This window comes from Schistocerca gregaria, chromosome 3 (genome assembly GCF_023897955.1).
Source record: "Schistocerca gregaria isolate iqSchGreg1 chromosome 3, iqSchGreg1.2, whole genome shotgun sequence".
NCBI classification, from domain to species: domain Eukaryota; kingdom Metazoa; phylum Arthropoda; class Insecta; order Orthoptera; family Acrididae; genus Schistocerca; species Schistocerca gregaria.
The window spans coordinates 588547865-588572602 of record NC_064922.1 but is presented as its reverse complement, the minus strand read 5'-3'; the positions used below and the strand labels follow the sequence as shown (position 1 = coordinate 588572602).

Sequence of the window (24738 nt, the reverse complement as noted above, 5' to 3'; positions counted from 1 at the left end):
TGATCATACTGACAGAACCACAGGCACATAGACACAGGCAACAGAGCATGCACAATGTCGGCACTAGTACAGTGTATATCCACCTTTCGCAGCAATGCAGGCTGCTATTCTCCCATGGAGACGATCGTAGAGATGGTGGATGTAGTCCTGTGGAACAGCTTGCCATGCCATTTCTACCTGGCGCCTCAGGTGGACCAGCGTTCGTGCTGGACGTGTAGACCGCGTGAGACGACGCTTCATCCAGTCCCAAACATGCTCAATGGGGGACAGATCCAGAGATCTTGCTGGCCAGGGCAGTTGACTTACACCTTCTAGAGCACGTTGGGTGGCACGGGATACATGCGGACCTGCATTGTCCTGTTGGAACAGCAAGTTCCCTTGCCGGTCTAGGAATGGTAGAACGATGGGTTCGATGACGGTTTGGATGCACCGTGCACTATTCAGTGTCCCCTCGACTATCACCAGAGGTGTACGGCCAGTGTAGGAGATCGCTCCCTACACCATGATGCCGGGTGTTGGCCCTGTGTGCCTCGGTCGTAAGCAGTCCTGATTGTGGCGCTCACCTGCACGGCGCCAAACACGCATACGACCATCATTGGCACCAAGGCAGAAGCGACTCTCATCGCTGAAGACGACACGTCTCCATTCGTCCCTCCATTCACGCCTGTCGCGACACCACTGGAGGCGGGCTGCACGATGTTGGGGCGTGAGCGGAAGACGGCCTAAGGGTGTGCGGGACCGTAGCCCAGCTTCATGGAGACGGTTGCGAATGGTCCTCGCCGATACCCCAGGAGCAACAGTGTCCCTAATTTGCTGGGAAGTGGCGGTGCGGTCCCCTACGGCACTGCGTAGGATCCTACGGTCTTGGCGTGCATCCGTGCGTCGCTGCGGTCCGGTCCCAGGTCGACGGGCACGTGCACCTTCCGCCGACCACTGGCGACAACATCGATGTACTGTGGAAACCTCACGCCCCACGTGTTGAGCAGTTCGGCGGTACGTCCACCCGGCCTCCCGCATGCCCACTAAACGCCCTGGCTCAAAGTCCGTCAACTGCACATAAGGTTCACGTCCACGCTGTCGCGGCATGCTACCAGTGTTAAAGACTGCGATGGAGCTCCGTATGCCACGGCAAACTGGCTGACACTGACGACGGCGGTGCACAAATGCTGCGCAGTTAGCGCCATTCGACGGCCAACACCGCGGTTCCTGGTGTGTCCGCTGTGCGGTGCGTGTGATCATTGCTTGTACAGCCCTCTCGCAGTGTCCGGAGCAAGTATGGTGGGTCTGACACACCGGTGTCAATGTGTTCTTTTTTCCATTTCCAGGAGTGTAGTTATATCAGGTCATTCTTTACCGTCTCCTTTTCTAGATAGATTGATAGTTAAAGAGTTGTTTTGATAGATACAAAGAATAGTAAAAGAGTAGGCAGCAGTGCAGAAAACTAAAGCGGAAATAGCACTACTACAGCTCGGAGCCCTGTGCGCGCTACGGCACATATTCACTTAGTGTAGTGAATACCCTGAGGACCTAAATAGCCACACATATATTCCAGTTTGTGACTTAGTGGCCAATTTGCTGGAAGTGCGTACATAAATTGATCTAACCATGAACATGGATGGATGTCATTCTTAGAATTGCGAAAGATCTCAAAATAAGAGTTAAAAAGTGTGTATAGTTAAAGTTTTCGCCTCGTGGCGACAAAGACCTACCGCGTCTGTCCCAGTCCGAGAGTCGATTATTGTGAAGTTCGCGCGCCCTGCGCTTTCTTGTTGTATCTCGTAAATGAAATAAATTATTTTCTTCAAAACCTGCTGCTATCGGTGATTCCAGATTTCTTCTACTTTCTTTTCCTACGATTTCGCTTTCAGTTTGTTGAACTTGCTTTCGTAACACCTCAAATTTCCTTTTAACGCGTTCATTAAATTTTCCCTGATTTTCAACATGTTTATTTATATTCTGGCACTCTTCTGTTTCTGCAAATTGCAATGGAGCTGTATCATCTGAATCTCTGTCCCCATTTAAACTAAGACTTGTTAATTTATCTGAAATCTCCTCAACTCTTTCCCATAAGTCACCTATTTGTTATTTCTGTTTATTTACGTCTTCCGTAAGTGTCGCAACTCGGGTTTCGGTATTGACACATTCAGTAGTTAACTGTTCATATCGTTGTGTTAGGTTATTTATTCTGTCATTTGGTACGGATTCCTCGATTCTTTCAAATATTTCTTCCTCATCGTGTGCAAGTTGTAAATTTAACTCTGAAAATTTTTGTACTATCACACGATCTTTTTCTTCCTGTTCTCTATCCTGCTCCTTTTGTCTTATTTCTATTGAAATTAATCTATTATTGTGAGCATTCAAAATCGGTTGTACTTCTTCTCTAATTTCTTTCTTTAATTTATCTTTCAACTTTTTGAAACATGTCCCTATTCGTGAGTCTAAACGTTTTTCCATTGTTCCCATAGCAGTTTTTAAACGTGTTGCCAAAGTTCCCATCTCTGTTTTAAATTCAAATCGTAACTGTGATCCCACTGTTTTTAATTCAGATCCCAAATTAAATATTGCACTCAACAATTTCTCCATATTAACTGGTTCGAAATTCTTTTCACCCCTAACATTTCCCGCATACCAACTTCTTTCGTCAAAGCTGTAAAGCTATCTGTGTTCGATGCTATTCCAGAATCTTCTGTCGTTAATCTCGTATTCTGAAAATGTTTTGATTGTGAAAAATTTTGAATTGGTTCCGAACTATTTTCCTGACTTATTAGTTTTCAACTTCATTATTTATCATACTGTTCTCCTGTGTTGGCGAGTTCGCCATGTCAACAATTTCGTCATTCTGACTATGCACCATTTTTGCCTTTTTCATCGATCGCGCAATCATTTACAAAACATACAAAACTCGTCACTATACCAAAATTACACACAATATAACAAACACTTTATCACCAACAATACCATTCACACGAAATGCTTCCCGACAAACACGATTAACGAACAATTAGAACCTTCATAATTGTACAAAATTGTCAAACCCGTATACGACTCATCAGAAATTAAATTCCACAAAAATTACGGTCAGAAGAATGACAAGACAACTACAGATGTTCAATTACCAAATCTACACATGCAATGTAGAATTTTTACTATCAAAAGAATTCCAAGGGACGATCCGAAGCAGCGGTCGCCACGTGCATGGGGGCTTAATTAAATATAAATCAAATATTTTTAGTATTAGTCTCTGTTTGTCCGATTACGAAGTCTCGTAACCGGTTGGCCCTGACTAGTATTACTCCGCAATCTGACTGCGTAGAATAACAACAAAGAATGAAATGAAATTTCCGTTAACACGATTAATTAATTAAGTCCCCAGCAACTATAAAAGCTACGAAACAACAAAGCATTAGTGTAACTGTTCTATGTGTGGAAGTGTGTCAATACGACAAGATGCTTTAAACGCCATTTACAATGAAGTAATTAAAAAAAACCAGAAATACTATGGTTGCACATAGAAATCAGAATGAAACTCTAATACATGAAGACAAGCCAGATGCTTTGTTGACTGAACCTGTGACCAAGAGGCATTGTTATTTGGGAAATTTAAAATACAAAAATGTTTTTATTACCTCATATATATTGACGAAATATACACTCTGACCCTTACAACATCCCCAATCGAACAGCATCGGCTGTCCAGCCCATCAGATCAACTGCACACGACATGCTCACAACTAGTACTGCTATCGACACCCTCCCCCAAGCACTGCCCACGGCAACCTCAGAACTACTACTGCCCACAGCAACTTCTGAACAAGCACTGCCAGTGGAGGCGGCTGAATAATACTCTTTGGCGCTATCTCTGGCGCTGTGACTCAGTGTAGCCACTTTTCAATAGATATCTAAAAAAATGCACGACCGGAAAGCAGTCCGTAGTATTGCAGCTGTTGTGTCATATGCCGACAGCGGTGTGTTACTCCACGAGAAAATTTAACAAATGAACTGTTGTTGGAGCCACAGAGCATAATATGCATAATATATCTGCATAAGAAATGACGCTTTAGAAAGAAAACGTGCAGAAACGGCTCACCCCATTACGACCACGGAAGACGAGAATACTGGGAAAACACAGGACAGTGAACAGGAACACGCAGATCGCAGAAATCTAGCACAGCCTAAGACTTCGGGAGCCTGCACATCAGTCGTTAGTGACACCACGACGTCGAAATCAGGGATATCTGTAACTGCTGCACCTCTGCAAGATGAAGGAACAGTGAACTTGTATGAGTTTTATAATGGAAACTCGCACTGTGTCTGTGTCGAAAACCAAGACAAAGATACAGATACATTGCACCGAAAGTCAGTCAGATATTAAGTAGAAAACAGGATCAACAGATGTGTTACATGTATAAACTCCATTAGTCATAATGCGATACTGAACTCTGCGCTAACAGTCAGCTGCCTATTTCACCACTATTTGGTTTCAAATATCGTCTGAGTGCTGATACTAAAAATTTTATGACAACGAAACAAGCTACAAAAGCCAATGTCGTTACTAAACTACCATACGAGGAACAGGGTTGAGTACAGTAAATTGCTAATGAACGCCTAAAACAACATAATGAAAGTGGGAAAGTGCTGCCGGAGTATGCTAACTTTAGAAAGAGTATCGTATAAGCACAAGAACGTACTGTTCCACAAAACAAGCCGTTTCTGCCTGTTTGGTGTGAGGTAGCAGTTAAGGAGCAAAACGAAGCGTATAGAAGATATAAGCTACAATCAACAAAAGAGGACTTTTCTAGTCTTAATATCCACGCCAGAATTAAAGGGCTATTGAAAAATACGAAGAGAAACCGTTAGGTTTTTATTTCTTTTTTGTTTTAAACAATCCATTAAAACCTATTGTACTACAAAGTAAGTCAGAGAATCCCACAGACACTAAACATTGATACGTACCTGTCAGACTCGTATTTTGAGTGGGTAAGATGTTACAACGCTTAATGAATAATAAGTTAAGCTTGTGAGTCAGAACGTGATACCTAAAATTCAAACGGGTTTCAGGAAGCGGCAGGGCACAAACTAAACTTTGGTGCAGCTAGTCACAACATTCAGCTCACTTTTATCGACAATAAATGCATCTTGCGGTATCCAAGGACAAGTCCATACCTATGACAACGTATTGGTTCTTCTTATAGATATGAAACTACAAAAATATGGGTATCCCGTCTACAATTTCAAGTAACCTCTACTACTTAACAACCGACTTATCATCACGAATAAGGACTAACATACAGGAAAGAGAGAAGCCATATTGGATTATCGCAAGGCTAAGTTCTTCCTCGCCTGCTTCTAAACATATTCTTTGTGGAGAATGTGACCCAACGTGATACTGAGTAGGCTGACGATCTCTGAATTGATTCTAAATACTACACCCTAGATCAAGGCTTCAAAGCCAAAGTGCTCCACGAACAGACGGTTGATACCGGTTTGCGAGCAGCGAATGATGCACCCCTCCATCGCCAAAGGGAATGGAATGAGTATTCGTGTAGCGACGTGGGTAAACGAGGAAATCGCTCTTAAGGGAAATGCTTGACGAAGTCGAGAATGTCTTTATATTTCCTGTAGCATTGCAGATCAATTACTATCAGTTGCAGACCATCACCTATTGGGTAAAGAAAGCTTTTTCATTAACTCGTTTAGTTGCACTAGGAATCCTGACTTATTTCTCAACATGATTGGTGCTCTATCTGCTGAAACAAAATCCAATCCAATCCATGATAGACCTACATTTCATACACTTTCTTCAGTGCTGTTGTGAGTATCACGTCAAGCTGCTTGCTTGCGGTATCTACACTTTCATAGTGCACTAAGCAATAGTAAGAAACTCCGTACAAAGATTTAGCAGACTGGCTCTGAATGTCGTCTACTATAGCCTACGCATTTCAAAACTTATCGCAGCGACGGGTACAGACCTGCATCGGGGTGTAAGGACAACACTTTGTACACCTCCTTTACCTAGGAGTACAGTCATGTAATAGTGTTCGCGTTCATTCAGATAACCTACACTTCTGCCAAAGTATATCCAACAACTTATTTTAATGTTGTAAAGCATTGTTACCTTTTTGTAGATGGGAAGCTGATTACAAGTCAGTGGTGGCTGGTAACCACTAAGCCGCAAATGGTTCTTTTGCTGACCTATGTTTACTCAGACATTTTTGCTTCTAGTGTCGCGTACTTCCAACTGTATGCTTTTACGCTATTGACAGTGATACGTGCTTTATGCGACTGACACTCATTTTCAGTTGAACTGTGTGGAACATACACCAGAGTTTGTGGAAATTACAGTACCCAGAAACAATAACATGAATGACCTCATGGAACAGCTGATGATATTGCAATATATTCTAAGTACGAAAGAGATTCGCAGATAATGTGGGGAAACACTTCATAAAACTGTAGCTAAAACCGTATTACCCGCATCTTATGAGAGTACACAATACACTGAAAATAAATACAAAAGCAATATATATATATATATATATATATATATATATATATATATATATATATATATATAAAAGCACGACAGGGAACATCAGAAAAGTTAATAAGTTTAATAAGTTTAAGTATTTTGGAGAAGGGATACAATCAAATATGGATCAGATAACACCACAAGTAAAGAAAGGGAGAAGAAAATGGAATTGCCGGCCGCGGTGGTCGTGCGGTTCTAGGCGCTCCAGTCCGGAGCCACGCTGCTGCTACGGTCGCAGGTTCGAATCCTGCCTCGGGCATGGGTGTGTGTGATGTCCTTAGGTTAGTTAGGTTTAAGTAGTTCTAAGTTCTAGGGGACTGATGGCCACAGCAGTTGAGTCCCATAGTGCTCAGAGCCATTTGAACAATTTGAAAATGGAATTAGCCTGCAAAACCGATGTATTAAAAGACCAGTGTCGCTCCAAGCAAAAATTAAACACTGCACAACAGTATGAGAGAGCACTTGGCAGAACACTTGCCCGCGAAAGGCAAGACCCCGAGTTCGAGTCTTGGTCCGGCACACAGTTTTAATCTGCCAGAAAGTTTCATATCAGCGCACACTCCGCTGCAGACTGAAAAATTTCATTGTTGAAACACCCCCCAGGCTGTGGCTAAGCCATGTCTCCTCAGTATCCTTTCTTCCAGGAGTGCTAGTTCTGCAAGGTATGCAGGAGAGCTTCTGTGAAGTTTGGAAGGTAGGAGACGAGGTACTGGCGGAATTGAGGCTGTGAGGACGGGTCATGATGATATTGGGTAGCTCACTTAGTAGAGCACTTGCCCACGAAAGGCAAGGTTCCGAGTTCGAGTCTCGGTCCGGCACTCAGTTTCAATTTGCCAGGAAGTTCCTCCGCGCAACAGTGACTACACGGATCTCAATGCCCCCAAACAGTCAATAAAAGAAGCGAACAAAAAGAACTGGAGAAGAAAGAAAGGAAAATGTTAAGAAAAGTTTGACGACCACGAAAGAACAAAGATAAGAACTGAACGTAGAGGCGAAACGAAGATTTTTACAGAAAAATAGAAACGTTCACAGACACGATAAGGTAGAGGAGATTAAATCTTTACGGCCTTATTTACAGAATGAATGACATGGGCTAGCGAAGATAATTTTCAATTTCGTTTCCAAATTAAAAAATACCACGGTACAGCCGGAAGAGACAATGGCAGAAGACAGTACACTGAACAGGGGAAATTTCAGGCCATTGATCAGTACTACAAAATCTTCTGTACAACAACAAACACCACACCCTAGCAGGGTGATGTCATAAATGGGCACGGTCCATCAGCCAACGCACAAAGAAGTTATGGGACGATAAGACGAAAAAGGCTGTACCATAATTTTTGGTTCTAAGCGCTCTATACTTGATTAAATTCTTAGTAATAGAGAAGAACAGTGTAATAATGAAAAGTGATTACGACTTCAGAAAGATTATGTACTTATCACGCCCATAGTGCCGAATTTTGTATGCCCAGATCAGAAAGGCCAAACTCAGATAGCGAAGAATTTTCAAGAAAACGTGCAATAAATGGGGCCCGATGATGGCTCTACGATCGCACTAATGGACGCGGGTACGGGACCATGCAGTGTGATTACAGCGTGTAACTGCCGCTACGTTATCGGAATGGGCTTGACGGACCATGCGGTTTCGCCCACAGTGTTGGCTTGATGCAGAAGCGCCGCAACAAATGTGAACCTGTCTTCGTCGACTTTAGCTTTCATTGTCCAGAAACAACAGTTGTCACAGAACGTAACAGAGATATGAAGCCTGCCAGGGAAGTTTCGATTGTAAAATGTGGTCCACATTTAACTTGTCCTACAGTCATGCCTCATAGTTCCTCGATGTGGTTGTGGTGACTTTAAAACCCAAAGGTAATAGCGTGGTAGTTTGGTGTGTCATTGGGTACAGCATGCGACCTCTAGTTCTACGTTTTGAGGACAATTCGAACAAAATCGCTACATAATGGAAGTTTTAGAGTTGGATGTCGTATCCTTTCATCAGGAATTTGCACTGCCGAACTTCAATAGATTAATGCTCAGATAGCTGTTGTGTGGAATGTACAAGACTTTTTCAATGAGACGATGGGTACTGCAGCTTGCATGATGTGCTACTTCGCCTGACGTGCTGCCCATCGGTCTTGAACGTAATTCTTGATCAGTTTGCTCGTCAGTGTTTTGCAGTAATCATTGTTCACTCGTATGGAAACGAAATGGCTGGAGAGTCCGCTATGTGATTGACTTTATGTCATGACTTTTGAAGATTCCATACGCAACTCACAAAGTCAGCGGCCATATACATTAATCAGCCAGAACATTATGACCACAGACCTATTATTGACATAAACTCGTCCAGGCGATAACAGCGTTATCTGGCGAGGAATGACTGCTAGTCAGACACAGGCACGGTACATGTAATATCAGCGAACGTGCTGTCCCTGTGTAGAATGAGAAAGGCGCGCGATGTACGTATCTGAGCTTGACCGAGGCCAGATGGTGATGGCCCAGATGCCCAGCACGAGCGTTTCGGCAACCACACGACTCGTGGAGTGCGAGAAGACCTGTGGTGAGTGTCTTGAACAAGTGACGATACGAAAGTGAAACCACGTCCAGACGTTGTAGGGTTGGGAGGCTACCCCTCACTACAGATATCGGACGTTATAGCCTGGGGAGACTGGTAAAACACGACGGGCTGCGAACTGTCGCGGAACTAACATCAGACTTCAATGCTGGGCAGAGTACAAGTATGTCTGAACACACAGTGTACCGAGCACTCCTAACGATGGGCCTCCGTATCCAACGACCCATGCATGTGCCAATGTTTGCACCACAACATCGACAACTACAGGTGAAATGGGCACTTTACCATCGGCACCGGACATTGGCGCAGTGGCGCAGAGTTGCAGGTCTGATGAATCCCGATTCCTTCATCATCATGTCTATGGGAGGGCGTGAATCCATCGATCGTCTTCCAGGGAACAGCCCCTTGACATCTGTGTTGTGGGACGGACACAAGCTAGCCATGGCTCCATTATGCCTTGAAAAACATTGACGTGGGCTTCCATGTGTCCAGTGGAGTTCGTGCAAGGCACCATGACGGCCAGATTGAATATCGCACTGGGTGCAGACCATATACATCCTTTAATGACGATCACGCCTTCCGACGGTAGTAGCAATTCTCAACAAGATAACGCGCCATGTCACAAGGCCCAGAGTCTGATTGAGCGGTTCGAGGAACACAGTGGCGAGTTCCAATGCATGTGCTGGCCCCGACTCGCCAGCCCTGAATCCGATCGAACACTTCTAGGATGTGATTGAAACGTGTCAGAGCTATCTGCTCCCTCTTCAGAACTTACGGGTGTTAGGTGACTTGTATTACCAGATGTGGTGCCAAATCTCTCCAGTGAGTTACTAAGGCATTAGTGTTCCCATTCCACGACGCGCCGCCGCTGTTATTGGTGAGACAGTTTTAAGCTGAAGCACACCGCTCCACACCATATCTGAACGAAGCTGTTTGTGATAAGGCAAAACGGAATAGTGGCGCCTTTTGGACCTAGTCATGGAGTTACCTTCTCTACTTTTAGCGATTATTTACATTTAAGGCATCTTAACTGTTGATATATTGCCATGTTCCCTTATGTCTGATAAAATAAGTTCCTTTTAGTCACACGGTGTTGCAGTTGTCATTAATATTAGTACTTTCCGTTATTACTGCTGTTACAGGAGTGCTTTGATATGAAACAGCTCCTGACCAATGGGTGTGAAATTGATGTATTTCGTTGACTTCAGGAGAAACCTGTGAACCAACATGAGGACGTCGGTGCTGTGGGTGCTGCTGCTGTTTGCTGGAGTCTCGCAGTGCGCACGAATTCTTGGAATCAATCCAACGAGGTCCATTAGTCACCAAACGCCGTTCTTAGCTATTATGGCAGCACTTGCTGAAAAGGGTCACCAAGTTACTGTGGTAACAACACATCCGTTGAAGGTGCGTGAACTTCAAGCACATTTATTTCTTGGTATTAAGGAATGAAGGAAGGAAGATTAGATTTTAAGTCTCATGGATATAGAGGTCACTGGAGCACAAGCTCGGACTACGGAAGGATGGTGATGGGAATCGGCCATATCCTTTTCAACCGATTTACAGAAATCACGGAAATTTAAATCTGGATGACCGGATGGGGGTCTGAAACATAGCCCTCTCGAATGCGATTCCAGCGAGCTAACCAAATGAGACTTCGGCACGCCAACCACTGGGCCCTCTCGCTCGGTTCTCTAGGAATCACCAAACTCACAAGCTCATTACGAACATGACCACTTCCACAGAGCTCTGAGCTGAGGTAGATTGTCACGGTAGAGGCTATGGGAAAGTAAATCCCGTGTTAGTCTGGGGCGGAAAAGGTTATAATAGTTTTAACTAGCTTAGCGCCTGCAGCTTCGCCCTCGCAGACTATATGGTCTGCACAGATTTTTTTGTTTTTCTGAAATCGAATGTTCACGTTGTTCACAAACTGCAACGCCTTCTAAACTTTTCACACATTATTAAGGCTTTGGAAATATGGTCTTTTCATAATGTATTTCTGACCAAAAAGCGAGTCTGATAGCTGAAGTCCAAGGTTTTTGTTAATAAGGTCTTTTGAGTTCCTGTGGTGGTATTTCCACAGAAGCTTTCATCCCCTAACACATATTGCTTTATATCTAATTGAAAAGTGAAATACGAATTACCATATATTTAACTTTACATTTTTTGTAAGGCAACGAAATGGTTTCTTAAAGATTTTTATCCCCTGTTTCATACCCTTAGGGGTTGAATTTCCAAAAACAGTAAAACACTTAATTTATTTTATTTCTTGCAGAGGAACCGAAGATAAATTTTTAATAGATTAACTTGAAAAATGCTTCCATAACGAAATAGTCAAAAATTCTTACATCCCCTATTTCAATGCAGTAAGGGTTTAAATTTTCAAAACAATGAAACATGTATTTTTTTAATTCATAACGGAGAGGTCAAATACCAGTTTTCATAGATATACCTTTAAGACAGCTTTGGTAGTTTTTTAAATAATGATTCATTAAGAAAAGAAAGTGAGAGAGAGAAAGGTAGACTTTCACCTACTATTTTATCTCCTTAGTAGTTGAATTTTCAAAACTGCGTGAATAGTTATTTTTTATTTGGAAAGTAAGAAACCAAATACTAGTTTTCGTAGTTCGAGCTTCAAAATTGCCTTAATAGCGACATATTTTCGAAAAGCTTTTCATGCCACATTTGATCCCCCTTAGCAGGATAATTTCGAACAATCCCTTCTTAAACGATGCCTACAGCATACGATCTACACCCTCTCCAAATTGCAGGTATCTGTTAGCGGTTTGGGAGGAACGATGATGTGTTAGGGAATCAGTGTGGTTCTATTTCACCCCCTGACGGGTTGAGGTTGAAGAACAGTGAAATACGTTCTTTTTATTTCCAACCAAGAAAACAAATTCAAACTTCCGTAGATTTAGCTTTTAAATGCTTTCATAATGAAATATTTTGTAAAAATTTCATTCCCGACTTCATCCGCTTAGGGGTTGAATTTCCAAAAACACTGAAACACGTATGGTATCATTTGTGACCGAGAAGTCAAATACCATTTTTCATAGGCGAAGCTTCAAAACTGTTTTAGTATTTCTTTTTAACGATTTATTTTAAGAGAGAACTTTCACACACCATGTCACCCTAATTGCGGTTAAGTTTCTGAAACTGCTGAAGCATGGACCTCTTTATTTCTAATCGAGAAACCAAATACCAATATTCGTAGGCCTTGCTCCAAAATTGTTTTAATCAAAAACTACCACAAAACCTTTCATCCTCTATTTCTCTCCATGCGGGATGGAATTTCAAGAAGTCCCTTCTTAAACACGACAACAGTATAAGATGAATACTCTCTCCAAATTTGAAGTTTATACCCCTGGCGGTTTGGTCTGTGCTATGGTGAGTCTGTCAGTCGAAATATTGAGTATATATATTGTACTCAAGAACAAGAACTTCTAGCAGCGAAAGTGATCGGTAACAGACATCGTCATTTCTAAATCAGCCTAAAAGCAAATTGAAGCCGACAGTGAAAACTTTTATTATCTTTGTGTAGTAACATCAACTGTTGTGCCAGATTCGAGGTAATTACCATTGTTTCCCTTAAGCTATTACTTGTCCTATATATGGTCATGACTCTGTGTCTAAGTGGTAACTATCAGACAAGAAACAAAATGTTTTAGGGCTAAATTCAAAGTAAGTATTTTTTCTCATATCTTTCTTGACATCCAACAACGATTTGGCTAATAGAATAATAGAAAGCTGTATCATGATTAAGGTCCATGTTGAACTGTAGATCCTCCTGCGACTAGTTAACTTGATTCAAAAGTCAGACAAGGGCAACGACGAACCACCATCAGCAGAACCACCTTGAGTAAAGAACTGTACTATCCAAACCAGTTTTCGTGGTCGAGTGCAGCTTTAGTCACGTATACACTAGATCTAAGGCAGCTTTGCGATGCGCCAACGGATACAGAGCATTTATACTGCACACAATACTAAAAAGGATGTATTATACTTACAAACTATATCAACTTCGTATTGAAATCACAGTTCCTTGTCAAAAAATGAAAAATAATGTAACAATTCCTACATAAATATTAGTCCAATGTTGCTAAATATCTTTCGGAAAAATGTCAGCTTAGCGGATGCATGACAGAGACGTTCATGCTATATCTCTCCTGAAAATAGCCAAAATATGAGCAGCCAACATCTGTAACTGAGTCGCTCAAATCCACTTGTTCTGCATGTACAATAACAAACGACCGTTTTTTCTATAAGTATGACGCTATTGCCTTGGTGGAACGACTATTTGTCACATACTTTTTCCTTCCTCGCAGAACGAATAAAATTTCGTCCTGCGCATATTTCGGGCAGTAAATGGACGTTAAACACTGGCAATATGGCAACACTGTAATCACGTGTACGTCAACTATCTCTGTTAGGTTATAACCTATGTTCTGTGCAGTTGGTGCAATGGATAATACTATGGTTACCGTGCAGGAGAACGAGGGTTCGATTTTGTGCCGAGGCGTATTTGATTTTATTTGCTACAAGTAGTCTGAGTGTGTGGTATCTGGCGTCTTCATCGTTATACAGCGATTGCAGAGAGTCTTCTATAAAACATTTGCAGGTATGTTCTAGGAACACCCGAACCGGAAGAATAATCGTTTTCATTGGTCAGCCTTTAAAGAAACCAGTTGTGGACGCGCATCGCTCCTCACCACAGCATATACAAGATTCCAAACTTGTTTCTGTAACCGCTTGTCCACCCCGTCAGGCCAAGAAGGAACAATAAGAACGAAGTGCTCGGGTAAAAAGGATGTAAGGCAGTGATATAGTCTTTCATCCCTACTGTTCAATCTATACATCGGAGAAATAATTGATATTATTGATCCGTTCTGGTCCATTACATTTCATTAGGATCTTACGTCACCAGTAGGACTAGTAACGTGCTTTGCAAATGATTTCGATGGGAGCACGACGTGCAAAAGGATTCTTTAAAAGCTGACCAATGAAAACAGTTGTTCATAGAACGTAACTGCAAATGTTTTGCAGAAGACCCACTGTAATCGCTGTATGACTCTTAAGACACCAGATGTCGCACCACGCGGGCTACTTTCAGCAAAAGAAAAAAAAAAAACCTCGACCTGGAATCGAACCCTATACCTCCTGCATGCTAACCCAAAACGGTATCATCTGCGGTTATATCGTCTCCTGACAAAGATACTTCGCGTACACGTGATTCCGGGTTGCCAATCTTTAAGTCCCATTTACTACCTGAAATATCCGCAGGACGAAATTTTGTGACAGACATTTTTATACTGCCACTATGCGAGGTATCGCGCTGCTAAGTCCGAGTGCGCGAATTTTTCTTCATCCTGTATAACATTCCATGAGAATTTTTGATATCTTTGGGGGAAGTAGCAACAAAACGATTATTCACCTTGGTCTGCAGAATGTTTGGTGATACACCATCTGAGTTTCCAAAAATGTCATCCGTACAATTCTGAGGGTTACAAGAGCTGATAAGTGCGAAAATTATCACACAATCGGCGTAACAGCTGCAAGAATAATGTACAATAGAATAGAAAAGAAAATTGATGTGTTAGATGACGATCAGTTAGGCTTTAGGAAACGTAAAAGCACCAGAGGGGAAGTTCTACGTTGCGGTTGATAATGGAAGGAAGGTTAAAGAAAAATCGAAATGCTTCATAGGGTTTGTCGACTTTGAAAAAGCTTTCGCCGATGTAAAATGGTGCAAGATGTTCGTAACTCTGGGGAAAATAGGGGTAAGCTTTAGGGCAAGACGGTTATTCAATATTTATATTATAAAAGTAAGCGTACAGTGTGCGTGCCGCTAAAACTGAGAAACGAGTCCCGGTACAATTAAGGGAGTTATATTATGTGATAGCCTGCTATCCCCAATTCATGAAGAAGGCTCCCGTTTTTCCTGTACGGTGTGCTTTTGAAGATATGAGGACTGGGAAGTTCCGCCCTCTAGAAATTTCTGGAACATTCGAGAATATTGAAACACATTCCAGAACATTTGAGAGTATTTTAGACCATTACACAACGTTACAGACCAGGAATGTTCCACAATTATCTGGGATTTTCTGGAATGTTCGGGAAGATCGCAGGTTGTTGTGGAACATTCCACAACACTGTCGAATGTTGTAGAATGTTCTGTAACATTGTGGACAATTCGAAGCCTTTCTGGTATATCACTTAAAATCTACAACAGGGTAAGAATCGCCTGCCTCTTATTGTGGTGACTGAGACGACGTGGAGAGAGAATGGAGGACGAGGGGATGGGCAGATAGCAAGGAAGAAGGGAGATGGAATTAAAGAGGGGAGAAGGAGATGGACAGAGAGTGGGGGCGTGGAGGAAGTTAGCACAGAAAGGGAGTGATGGATATGGACAGAGAGAGGTGGGGGTGGATGTACTGGAGAGGAATAGGGATATGAATAGAGAGAGGGAGGAGGAGAAGTGGATACAGGGAGATGGGATGAGTAGAGAGAGGTGGGAGGAGGACGTGGATGGAGAGAGGCAGGGGAGGAGGAGATGGGCAGAAAGACGAAGCAAAGGGACATGGACAGAGAGAGGGCAAAGGATATGGACAAAGAGAGGGCGAACGAAGAGACGGACAGAGAGAGGAAGGAGGAGGGAGTGGACTAATAGAAGGTCAGAAGAAATAATTATCCGTGCAACGCCGGGTTGCTCAGTTAATATACAACATATACAAGAACCAAGAAGGAACAAAAAAAAAAAAAAAAGGTTCAAATGGCTCTGAGTACTATGGGACTTAACTTCTAAGGTCATCAGTCCCCTAGAACTTAGAACTACTTAAACCTAACTAACCTAAAGGCATCATTACACAGCCATGCCCGAGGCAGGATTCGAACCTGCGACCGTAGTGGGCGCGCGGTTCCAGACTGTAGCGCCTTTAACCGCTTGCCCACGAAGAACGAAGTGCTCGGGTAAAAAGGATGTAAGGCAGTGATATAGTCTTTCACCCCTACTGTTCAATCTACACAACGGAGAAATAGTTATGGAAATAAAAGAAAGGTTCAAGAGTGGAATTAAAATTCAAGATGAAAGGATATCGATGATAAGATTTCGCTGATGGCATTGCTATTCTCAGTGAAAGTAAAGAAGAATTACGGGATCTGCTGAAGAGAATAAATAGTCTAATGAGTACAAAATATGGATTGAGAGTAAATGGAAGAAAGATGAAAGTAAAGGGAAGTATCAGAAACGGGAACAGCGAGAAACTTAACGTCAGGATTGGTGGTAACAAAGTAAATGAAGTTAAGGAATTTTGCCATGCAGCCAGCAAGATAACCCATCACAGATGGAGCAAGGAGGACATAAAAAGCAGGATATCACTAGGAAAAAGGGAGTTCTGGACAAGAGAAATTTACCAGTTTCAAACATAGGGCTCAATTTCTGAAAATGGACGTTTGGAGTACAGCTTTCTATAGTAGTGAAACATGGACTGTGAGAAAACCGAAAAAGAAGAGAATCGAAGGATTTGAATTGTGGTGTCACAGAAGAATGCTGAAAATTAGGTGGACTGATTAGGTACGTAATGAGAGGATCTCGCCAGAATCGGCGAGGAAAGGATAATATGGAAAACATTGATAAGAAGAAAGGACAGTAAGGTAGGACATTCGTTAAGACACCAGGGAATGATTTCCACGGTACTAGAGGGAGCTGATAAGACAAAAAACAGATTCTTATACATGAACCGTTTCGTTCTGATAGCCACTTATTTTCTCAGTACTGTCATACTCAGACATTTTAGATTAATTACATACTCCAACTCAGATATTACTGACAGATATTCATGATAGTTTGTAGAATAAATGAATGACCTTGTATATGTCGTTTTGTTTAATGTATTTTCGTTTTCAGCCTTACAGCATTTTCATTGTTAATTGATGAGTAATCGCAAGGTTAAACGACTAAGACTTATTTGAATCAGTGACAAACACTGCCGTGACCTTTACTGACGGCAAGTTCCAGCCACGTGTAACATTAAATGTCAACTTTCAGAGTACTCTCTCGACAGGAAACTGCCGTAATTCTTTTAAGTCAATTATGTTTCAGTTATACATGGTCAAACTGCAAATTCAGGGGAAATCTGGCAGGAAAGTAACACACAGTTAGTGAAACAAGGGACTAATGATATCAAAATATTCTACCTGCTCCTGGAATTTAGTTGCTGCTAACCCTTTTTTGTCCATCAATGTCTTCATAATTTCCCGCACGGGCTACTTTCTCATAATGCCAGACAGTCGCTTCAGTAACTCAACAATCCCCCTCCGTCACCGGTATCAACAATACGAGGACGACACCCCACTTCACATGCACTCATTATAATCACTTACCCAAAGCAGCCACCGATATAGCATCAATTAAAAGGTAATACAAGCCGTGAACCACACGAATAAACAAATGAATAAATTGTAATAAAGAATATATCAAATTTAATAACTTTCACTATAATTTTCCGAGTAAATCGTATAAAGTAAGAAATTAATCACGAGTGAAGAAACTTATCTTGATGTCAAACGAATACAATAAATCGTTAAAAGACCACGTTGTCATCAACAAGTAAGCTTATGAATAGCCTGTTAAGCATAGCACTTGATAATGGCAACATGGTTATTCGGTGGAATATTATGCCCTTACGACACCATGCTCTATCTGGACAGCTAGTAAATTAACTCTCGTAATATACGCTGGGAGAAACTGACGAGAAACATCGTGTGAAACATGTTGTATTATATAATGAATTTGCATATTTATTTGCCAAATAAGCAAATTTAACCTGTTAACAAAAATGCCCCACTATCAGTCCTTCACGATGGATCAAAAACATAGCTCCACTCCCTAATAAAAACTAAGCATTACACAACTACTTCCAGAAAAAGCATATAACAACTGAAATTCAACGAATCAACTAACTACTACCCAAAGAAAAAACTAGCGTATGCTATTTTGCGGAAAACTGACATTTTGAGCCCGTGGCTGTGTACAAAATAAAGACTGGTTGTTGCAGAGAACGTTACAGCAACCAGATACTTTTTATAACTCTATTTATCACATAACTAGCAACGTCAGAGGCTTCTTCGCGTTAAGATATACTTTTGTTGTAGATTAAATTACTTTTCACTTTTTACTCACCCATACGCTGAAAATCCCTTGAGGTGATGGTGTCCAACACTCAAAACATGATCTCAGAAACTGTCTACTTAACAGTAATTGTACCTCATAATGATTTCAAACGAAGTATTAAAGTGAAAATTTTCGACATAAGTAGCTAAAACATGTCCAGTTTAATAATTTGTTTACATCGTTACGAGATACATACAATGATTAAACTGGACATGTTTTAGCTACTAATGTCGAAAATTTTCACGTTAATACTTCGTTTACATCGTTTGAAATTGTTATAAGGTACAATTACTGTTAAGTATATATTCTTAAACTGTGCTAAAAGAAAGAATTTGAGTTTGATATTGTTTTAGCGTAGGTTTTGGATTTATCAGACATTAGGTTTACTTCTTCACAAAAGAGAAATCAGTCACGCTAACAACAGAGTAATAACAAGCTACCTTCTGTAAAATGGTACACTGTAAATCAATCAATATGGCTTTCACGTTGGGTCTCGCCTTCTAGACCTGTTTTCCCACCATCTTTCTGTGGTCACTCTGGTCCAGTCATCGCCTCTTTTGTCAGCACACTTTTCCACACCTTTGACCCATCTGTACATTGGTTTTCCTCTTCGTAGTTTCTTTCTTTGACTATTTACCTTACCCTCCCATTCCTCATCTCCCTTTGTTGCTCCTATCCTACTTCTGAGGAATTGCATTTCACTTGCCCGTAGTCTGGTTACATCTCTTTTCTTCATTAGCCATGTTTAAGTTGAATAGGTCAGTATTGGGATGTAGTAACTTCAATATATTACTTCTATGTGTTTTCGTGGGACACCTTTGCTCCAAACCAGGCTCCTACTAATTCACAGGAGTATTTATGTCTATGTGCCACTTGCCCTAATATCATCCTCATTTCTTCCATTTTCCTCTGTCACACTTCCTAGGTACTTGGCACTTTCCACCTTCTTCAATTGTTCAACTCCAGTACTTACTCCGCTAGTTCTATTTTTCTTTCTAGTTGCGATAAGAGTCTCACATTTCTTTGCCTAAATTTTCACTCTACACTGTCTCATAATTTCTTCCCGAGCATCCAGCTGTTGCTGAATCTCTTCCTCCCTGTTCTCCAGATCATCAAGTCATCTGCGAACACCATTCCTTTTATCCTATCTTTTCCAGTTTTTTTCTGCCACTTTAGCTATTATCTGATCCACGACCACAATGAACAGGAGAACTGACAATGTACGTGTCTGCTGAAACCAATCCGCCCTTTCATTTCCCACTTTCACACAACCTAGACTTCCACAGTACGTCTCCTTTCTGCTTATTGTGTGTTTCATTCCCTTCTTATTTAGTGCTTCTCAGATCTTTCTTCTACAGACGCTATCAAATGCCTTTTGTACATCGAGAGAGGCCATCACCAGGTCCTCTCCGAATTTGTAGTGGCGTTCCTGGATTTGCCTCACTGCAAATATGAGATCAAAGTTGACCTTACAGGTCTAATACCATGCTGTTCGTCCCTCAACCTGTTCTCGACCCTCGTTCGGGTTATGCTCTCCAGGATATTTTTATATAACGTGGCACAGTTTGGTGTCAGTGTGACTGCCCTATATTTTCTACAATCTTTCCTACTTCCTTTCTTGAAAATAGGGGCAATTACTGCCTTCTTCCAATCTTCTGGTTTCTTCCTCTCATTTCACATTGCCTGCATCACAGGTGCAGTCACTGTTTCGCAAAACTCCTTGAAACACCTGGTGCCATTCCCCCTTTCATCTTGTCCAGTTCCGTTTCCGTATCTTTTCATGCCAGGTCCTTAACCCCCATTCCCCCCCTCCCCCCCTCTCCCCAAGAGACAATCTCTACTTCCTTTAATCCATTATTTTCATCTCCAGATCCGTTCGAATTTAATAAGACCTGAAAGCAATCTATTACAAATTCTAAAACTTGAATACTGAACTTTTTAGGTGTTTTGCCGCATCGCTGTCCATTAAAATTTCAACACCATGAAAACGTTATGCAAAAAACATCACATTGGATGAAGTGTACTATGTGCTTGTATATAAGAAATGGTTAGAATTCCAGAGCAACGGCACAACACAGGTAAGCGTAACGCCATTTACGTTCCCTATGTAAGGAAATACTACGCAACAGGATACTCATTGCATTTGAATGTTGCTTGCTCGTGAGAAAATATTCTTATATCTTCATCAGCGTATGTTGGTATTTGATAACGACAGGATCGCGATATTAAGACTGGGATTCATCGTTCTACGCTACTGCCACTTTCATTGGTTGGGATCTCATGATCCCATGTGGTTCCTGAGTCGACGGATTGCGAGTGGCTATTCCTAGCGTCTAACAGAATCGCAGAGGACCAAGGCAACAAACACCTGAAAGGACAGACATACTGATCACTCAGCTGTGTAGCATCACACGTCCACGTCACCACTCACGAGCTACGCTGGTCTGCGGCAAGGCACGTACCGACACGGTCGGTATGGTGAGATCTGGGAGACCACGGAACGTCAGCAAGGCGACACCGGCCACGGCTCTCCGCGATGCTGCTGCAGAGGGAGGTGTGCCGACGGTGGTGCGCCTAACGACGACCCTGGATACAACAGTGGAACCATGTCGTCTTTTCAGAAACTGTGGGGGACGGAAAAACCCACCGTGGTTCAACAACAAAGTTAGGAAACTACTGCGAAAGCGAAGAGAGCTCCACAGCAAGTGTAAACGCAGCCAAAATCGCTCACACAAACAGGAGCTAAACGATGTCAAAGTTAGCGGTCAGTGAATTCGAAAGTAAAATTCTATGTACCGACTTGGCAGAGAATCCTAGGAAGTTCTGGTCATACGTTAAATCAGTATGTGGCTCGAAACAGCATATCCAGACACTCTGGCATGATGATGGGACTGAAACAGAGGATGACATGCGTAAAGCTGAAATACTAAACACCTTTTTTCAATCAGTAGTTAAAACTTCCGGGCTGAGAGGCCGTGGTCGAACAGTAGAACTTCTTCTCCCTGACGTTTCATTGCCAGCTGCGGACAACATCTTCCGAGGCGAGTCTACGACTGGCTACCAAGCCGCGGAGGTCCTGTATATATAGAGCGGGTAGAGGGCACCATTCAAAGCTGTTTCACAGAGGAAGACCGCACTGCAGTTCCTTCTCTAAATTCTTGCACAAACGAAAAAATGGCTGACATCGAAATAAGTGTCCAAGGAATAGAAAAGCAACTGAAATCACTCAACAGAGGAAAGTCCACTGGACTTGACGGAATACCAATTCGATTCTACACTTGCCCCCCTTCTAACAGCCGTGTACCGCAAGTCTCTAGAGGAACGGAAGGTTCCAAATGATTAGAAAAGAGCACAGGTAGTCCCAGTCTTCAAGAAGGGTCGTCGAGCAGATGCGCAAAACTAGACCTATATCTCTGACGTCGATCTGTTGTAGAATTTTAGAATATGTTTTTTGCTCGCGTATCATGTCGTTTCTGCAAACCCAGAATCTACTCTGTAGGAATCAACGTGGATTCCGGAAACAGCGATCGTGTGAGACCCAACTCGCTTTATTTATTCATGAGACCCAGAAAATATTAGATACAGACTCCCAGATAGATGCTATTTTCCTTTACTTCCGGAAGGCGTTCGATACAGTTCCACACTATCGCCTGATAAACAAAGTAAGAGCCTACGGAATATCACATCAGCTGTGTGGCTGGATTGAAGATTTTTTAGCAAACTCAACAGAGCATGTTTTTCTCAATAGAGAGATGTCTACAGACGTTAAAGTAACCTCTGGCGTGCCACAGGGGAGTGTTATGGGATAATTGCTTTCCACTATATAAATGACCTAGTAGATAGTGTCGAAAGTTCCATACGGCTTTTCGCAGATGATGCTGTAGTATACAGAGAAGTTGCAGCATTAGAAAATTGCAGCGAAATGCAGGAAGATCTGCAGCGGATAGGCACTTGATGCAGGGAATGGCAACTGACCCTTAACATAGGCAAATGTGATGTATTGCGAATACATAGAAAGAAGGATCCTTTATTGTATGATTATATGATAGTGGAACAAACACTGGTAGCAGTTACTTCTGTAACATATCTATGAGTATGAGTGCGGAACGATTTGAAGTGGAATCATCATATAAAATTAATTGTTGGTAAGGCGGGTACCAGGTTGAGATTCATTGGGAGAGTGCTTAGGAAATGTAGTCCATCAAAAAAGGAGGTGGCTTACAAAACACTCGCTCGACCTATACTTGAGTATTGCTCATCAGTATGGGATCCGTACCAGATCGGGTTGACGGAGGAGATAGAGAACATCCAAAGAAGAGCGGCGCGTTTCGTCGCAGGGTTATTTGGTAAGCGTGTTACGGAGATGTTTAACAAACTCAAGTGGCAGACTCTGCAAGGGAGGCGCTCTGCATCGCGGTGTAGCTTGCTGTCCAGGTTTCGAGAGGCTGCCTTTTTGGATCAGATATTGAATATATTGCTTCCCCCTACTTATACCTCCCGTGGAGATCACGAATGTAAAATTAGAGAGATTCGAGCGCGCACAGAGGCATTCCGGCAGTCGTTCTTCCCGCTAACCATACGCGACTGGAACGGGAAAGGGAGGCAATGACAGTGGCACGCAAAGTGCCCTTCGCCACACATGTTGGGTGGCTTGCGGAGTATAAATGTAGATGTAGGTGTTTTCGTTCTTTGTACAGCATCACAATGGGCGTAGAGGCTCCGAGGAGAATGAACTTTGAGACTGCATTTGTTTTCGTCGTATAGGTCCAGCACGCGTCTTGATGGAAGATGTCATTGTGCCCTCATGTACATAGCTTTTAATGTAAACAGAAGGGAATTGCGGTAGGTTCACTGTTGTTTTCTACATAAATGGTCTTTTGGATAGGGTGGATAGCAATGTGAGGCTGTTTGCTGATGATGCTGTGGTGTACGGGAAGGTGTCGTCGTTGAGTGACTGTAGGAGGATACAAGATGACTTGGACAGGATTTGTGACTGGTTAAAGAATAGCAGCTAACTCTAAATATAGATAAATATAAATTATTGTAGATGAAGAGGAAAAAGAATCCTGTAATGTTTGAATACACCGTTAGTAGTGTAGCGCTTGACACAGTCACGCGGATTAAATATTTGGGCGTAACATTGCAGAGCGATATGAAGTGGGACAAGCATGTAATGGCAGTTGTGGGGAAGGCGGATAGTCGTTTTCGGCTCATTAGTAGAATTTTGGGAAGATGTGGTTCACCTGTAAAGGAGACCGCTTATAAAACACTAATACGACCTATTCTTGAGTACTGCTCGAGAGTTTGGGATCCCTATCAGGTCAGATTGAGGGAGGACATAGAAGCAATTCAGAGGCGGGCTGCTAGATTTGTTACTGGTAGGTTTGACCATCACGTGAGTGTTACGGAAATGCTTCAGGAACTCGGGTGGGAGTCTCTAGAGGAAAGGAGGCGTTCTATTCGTGAATCGCTACTGAGGAAATTGAGAGAACCAGCATTTGAGGCTGACAATTTTACTGCCGCCAACTTACATTTCGCGGAAGGACCACAAAGGTAAGATAAGAGAGATTAGGGCTCGTACAGAGGCATATAGGCTATCATTTTTCCCTCATTCTGTTTGGGAGTGGAACAGGGAGAGAAGATGCTAGTTGTGGTGCGAGGTACCCTCCGCCACGCTCCATATGGCAGATTGCGGTGTATGTGTGTACATGTAGATGTTACCTTCCTTCTTTATTAAGGCTAGTTGCCTATCTAGGAATTTTCCGTGACGTTATGTTTCAGCAAAGTAACACAAAACCGCTTGTTACACGTACTGCCCTGATCTACCTCGGTCCCGGGGTTTTTCGACTGTTGCCATTGCCCAGCACGTTGTTCACGTTTCTCACCCACTGAAACCGTCTGGGCATGGGTTGCCAAAAGATTGGCACGCCACCGTCCATCAGCCATTGTAATTTAAGAGCACAGGCATAACTGAAGCTGTGTGGAATGAAATACCCATGCGTATAATCTATGTTCAGTTTGACTTGAGGCCAAGCCTGGTTATAGCCCTTGTTGCTGCCCTAGGTGGCTGCTTTGTGTACTAAATATCACATAACTACATATTACCAATTCACCCACATATCTAACCGTTTATTTGTGCTAATGTACCGCGAAGGCACAATAACTAAAATTAGTTATATACTGCATAAATTTTAACGGGCTGCAGTATACATTCACCTCCTCTTGCAGGATTTCACATGTAACCACTTCATCACTTTGTTTAGAGGAACAGAAACGTCATAAGTAATTTTGAATACCATCTTTTAGGGATTACGCCGAGTTATTTTTGAACACTCTTAATTGGGTTGATGATATACGTTTTTGTTCTTTGTTAACTGAGAAATATAAATCACTACTTTTAAAAGAGCGTAATTTTTTATCCTCTAGCAGACTTAGGTATAACACACTTGTATCACCCTTACGACA

General features: G+C 42.2%; 1 protein-coding gene across 1 annotated transcript in view; it reads left to right on the top strand.

Moving 5' to 3' along the window:
• Window positions 1-24738, top strand: part of LOC126355991 (UDP-glucosyltransferase 2-like) — a 120024-nt gene that overhangs the window by 33579 nt on the left and 61707 nt on the right. The window contains exon 2 of the mRNA XM_050006611.1: window positions 10313-10508. Within this exon, the coding sequence (XP_049862568.1) occupies window positions 10332-10508 (177 nt within the window). The 5' untranslated portion in view covers window positions 10313-10331. The remainder of the gene's footprint in view (window positions 1-10312; window positions 10509-24738) is intronic.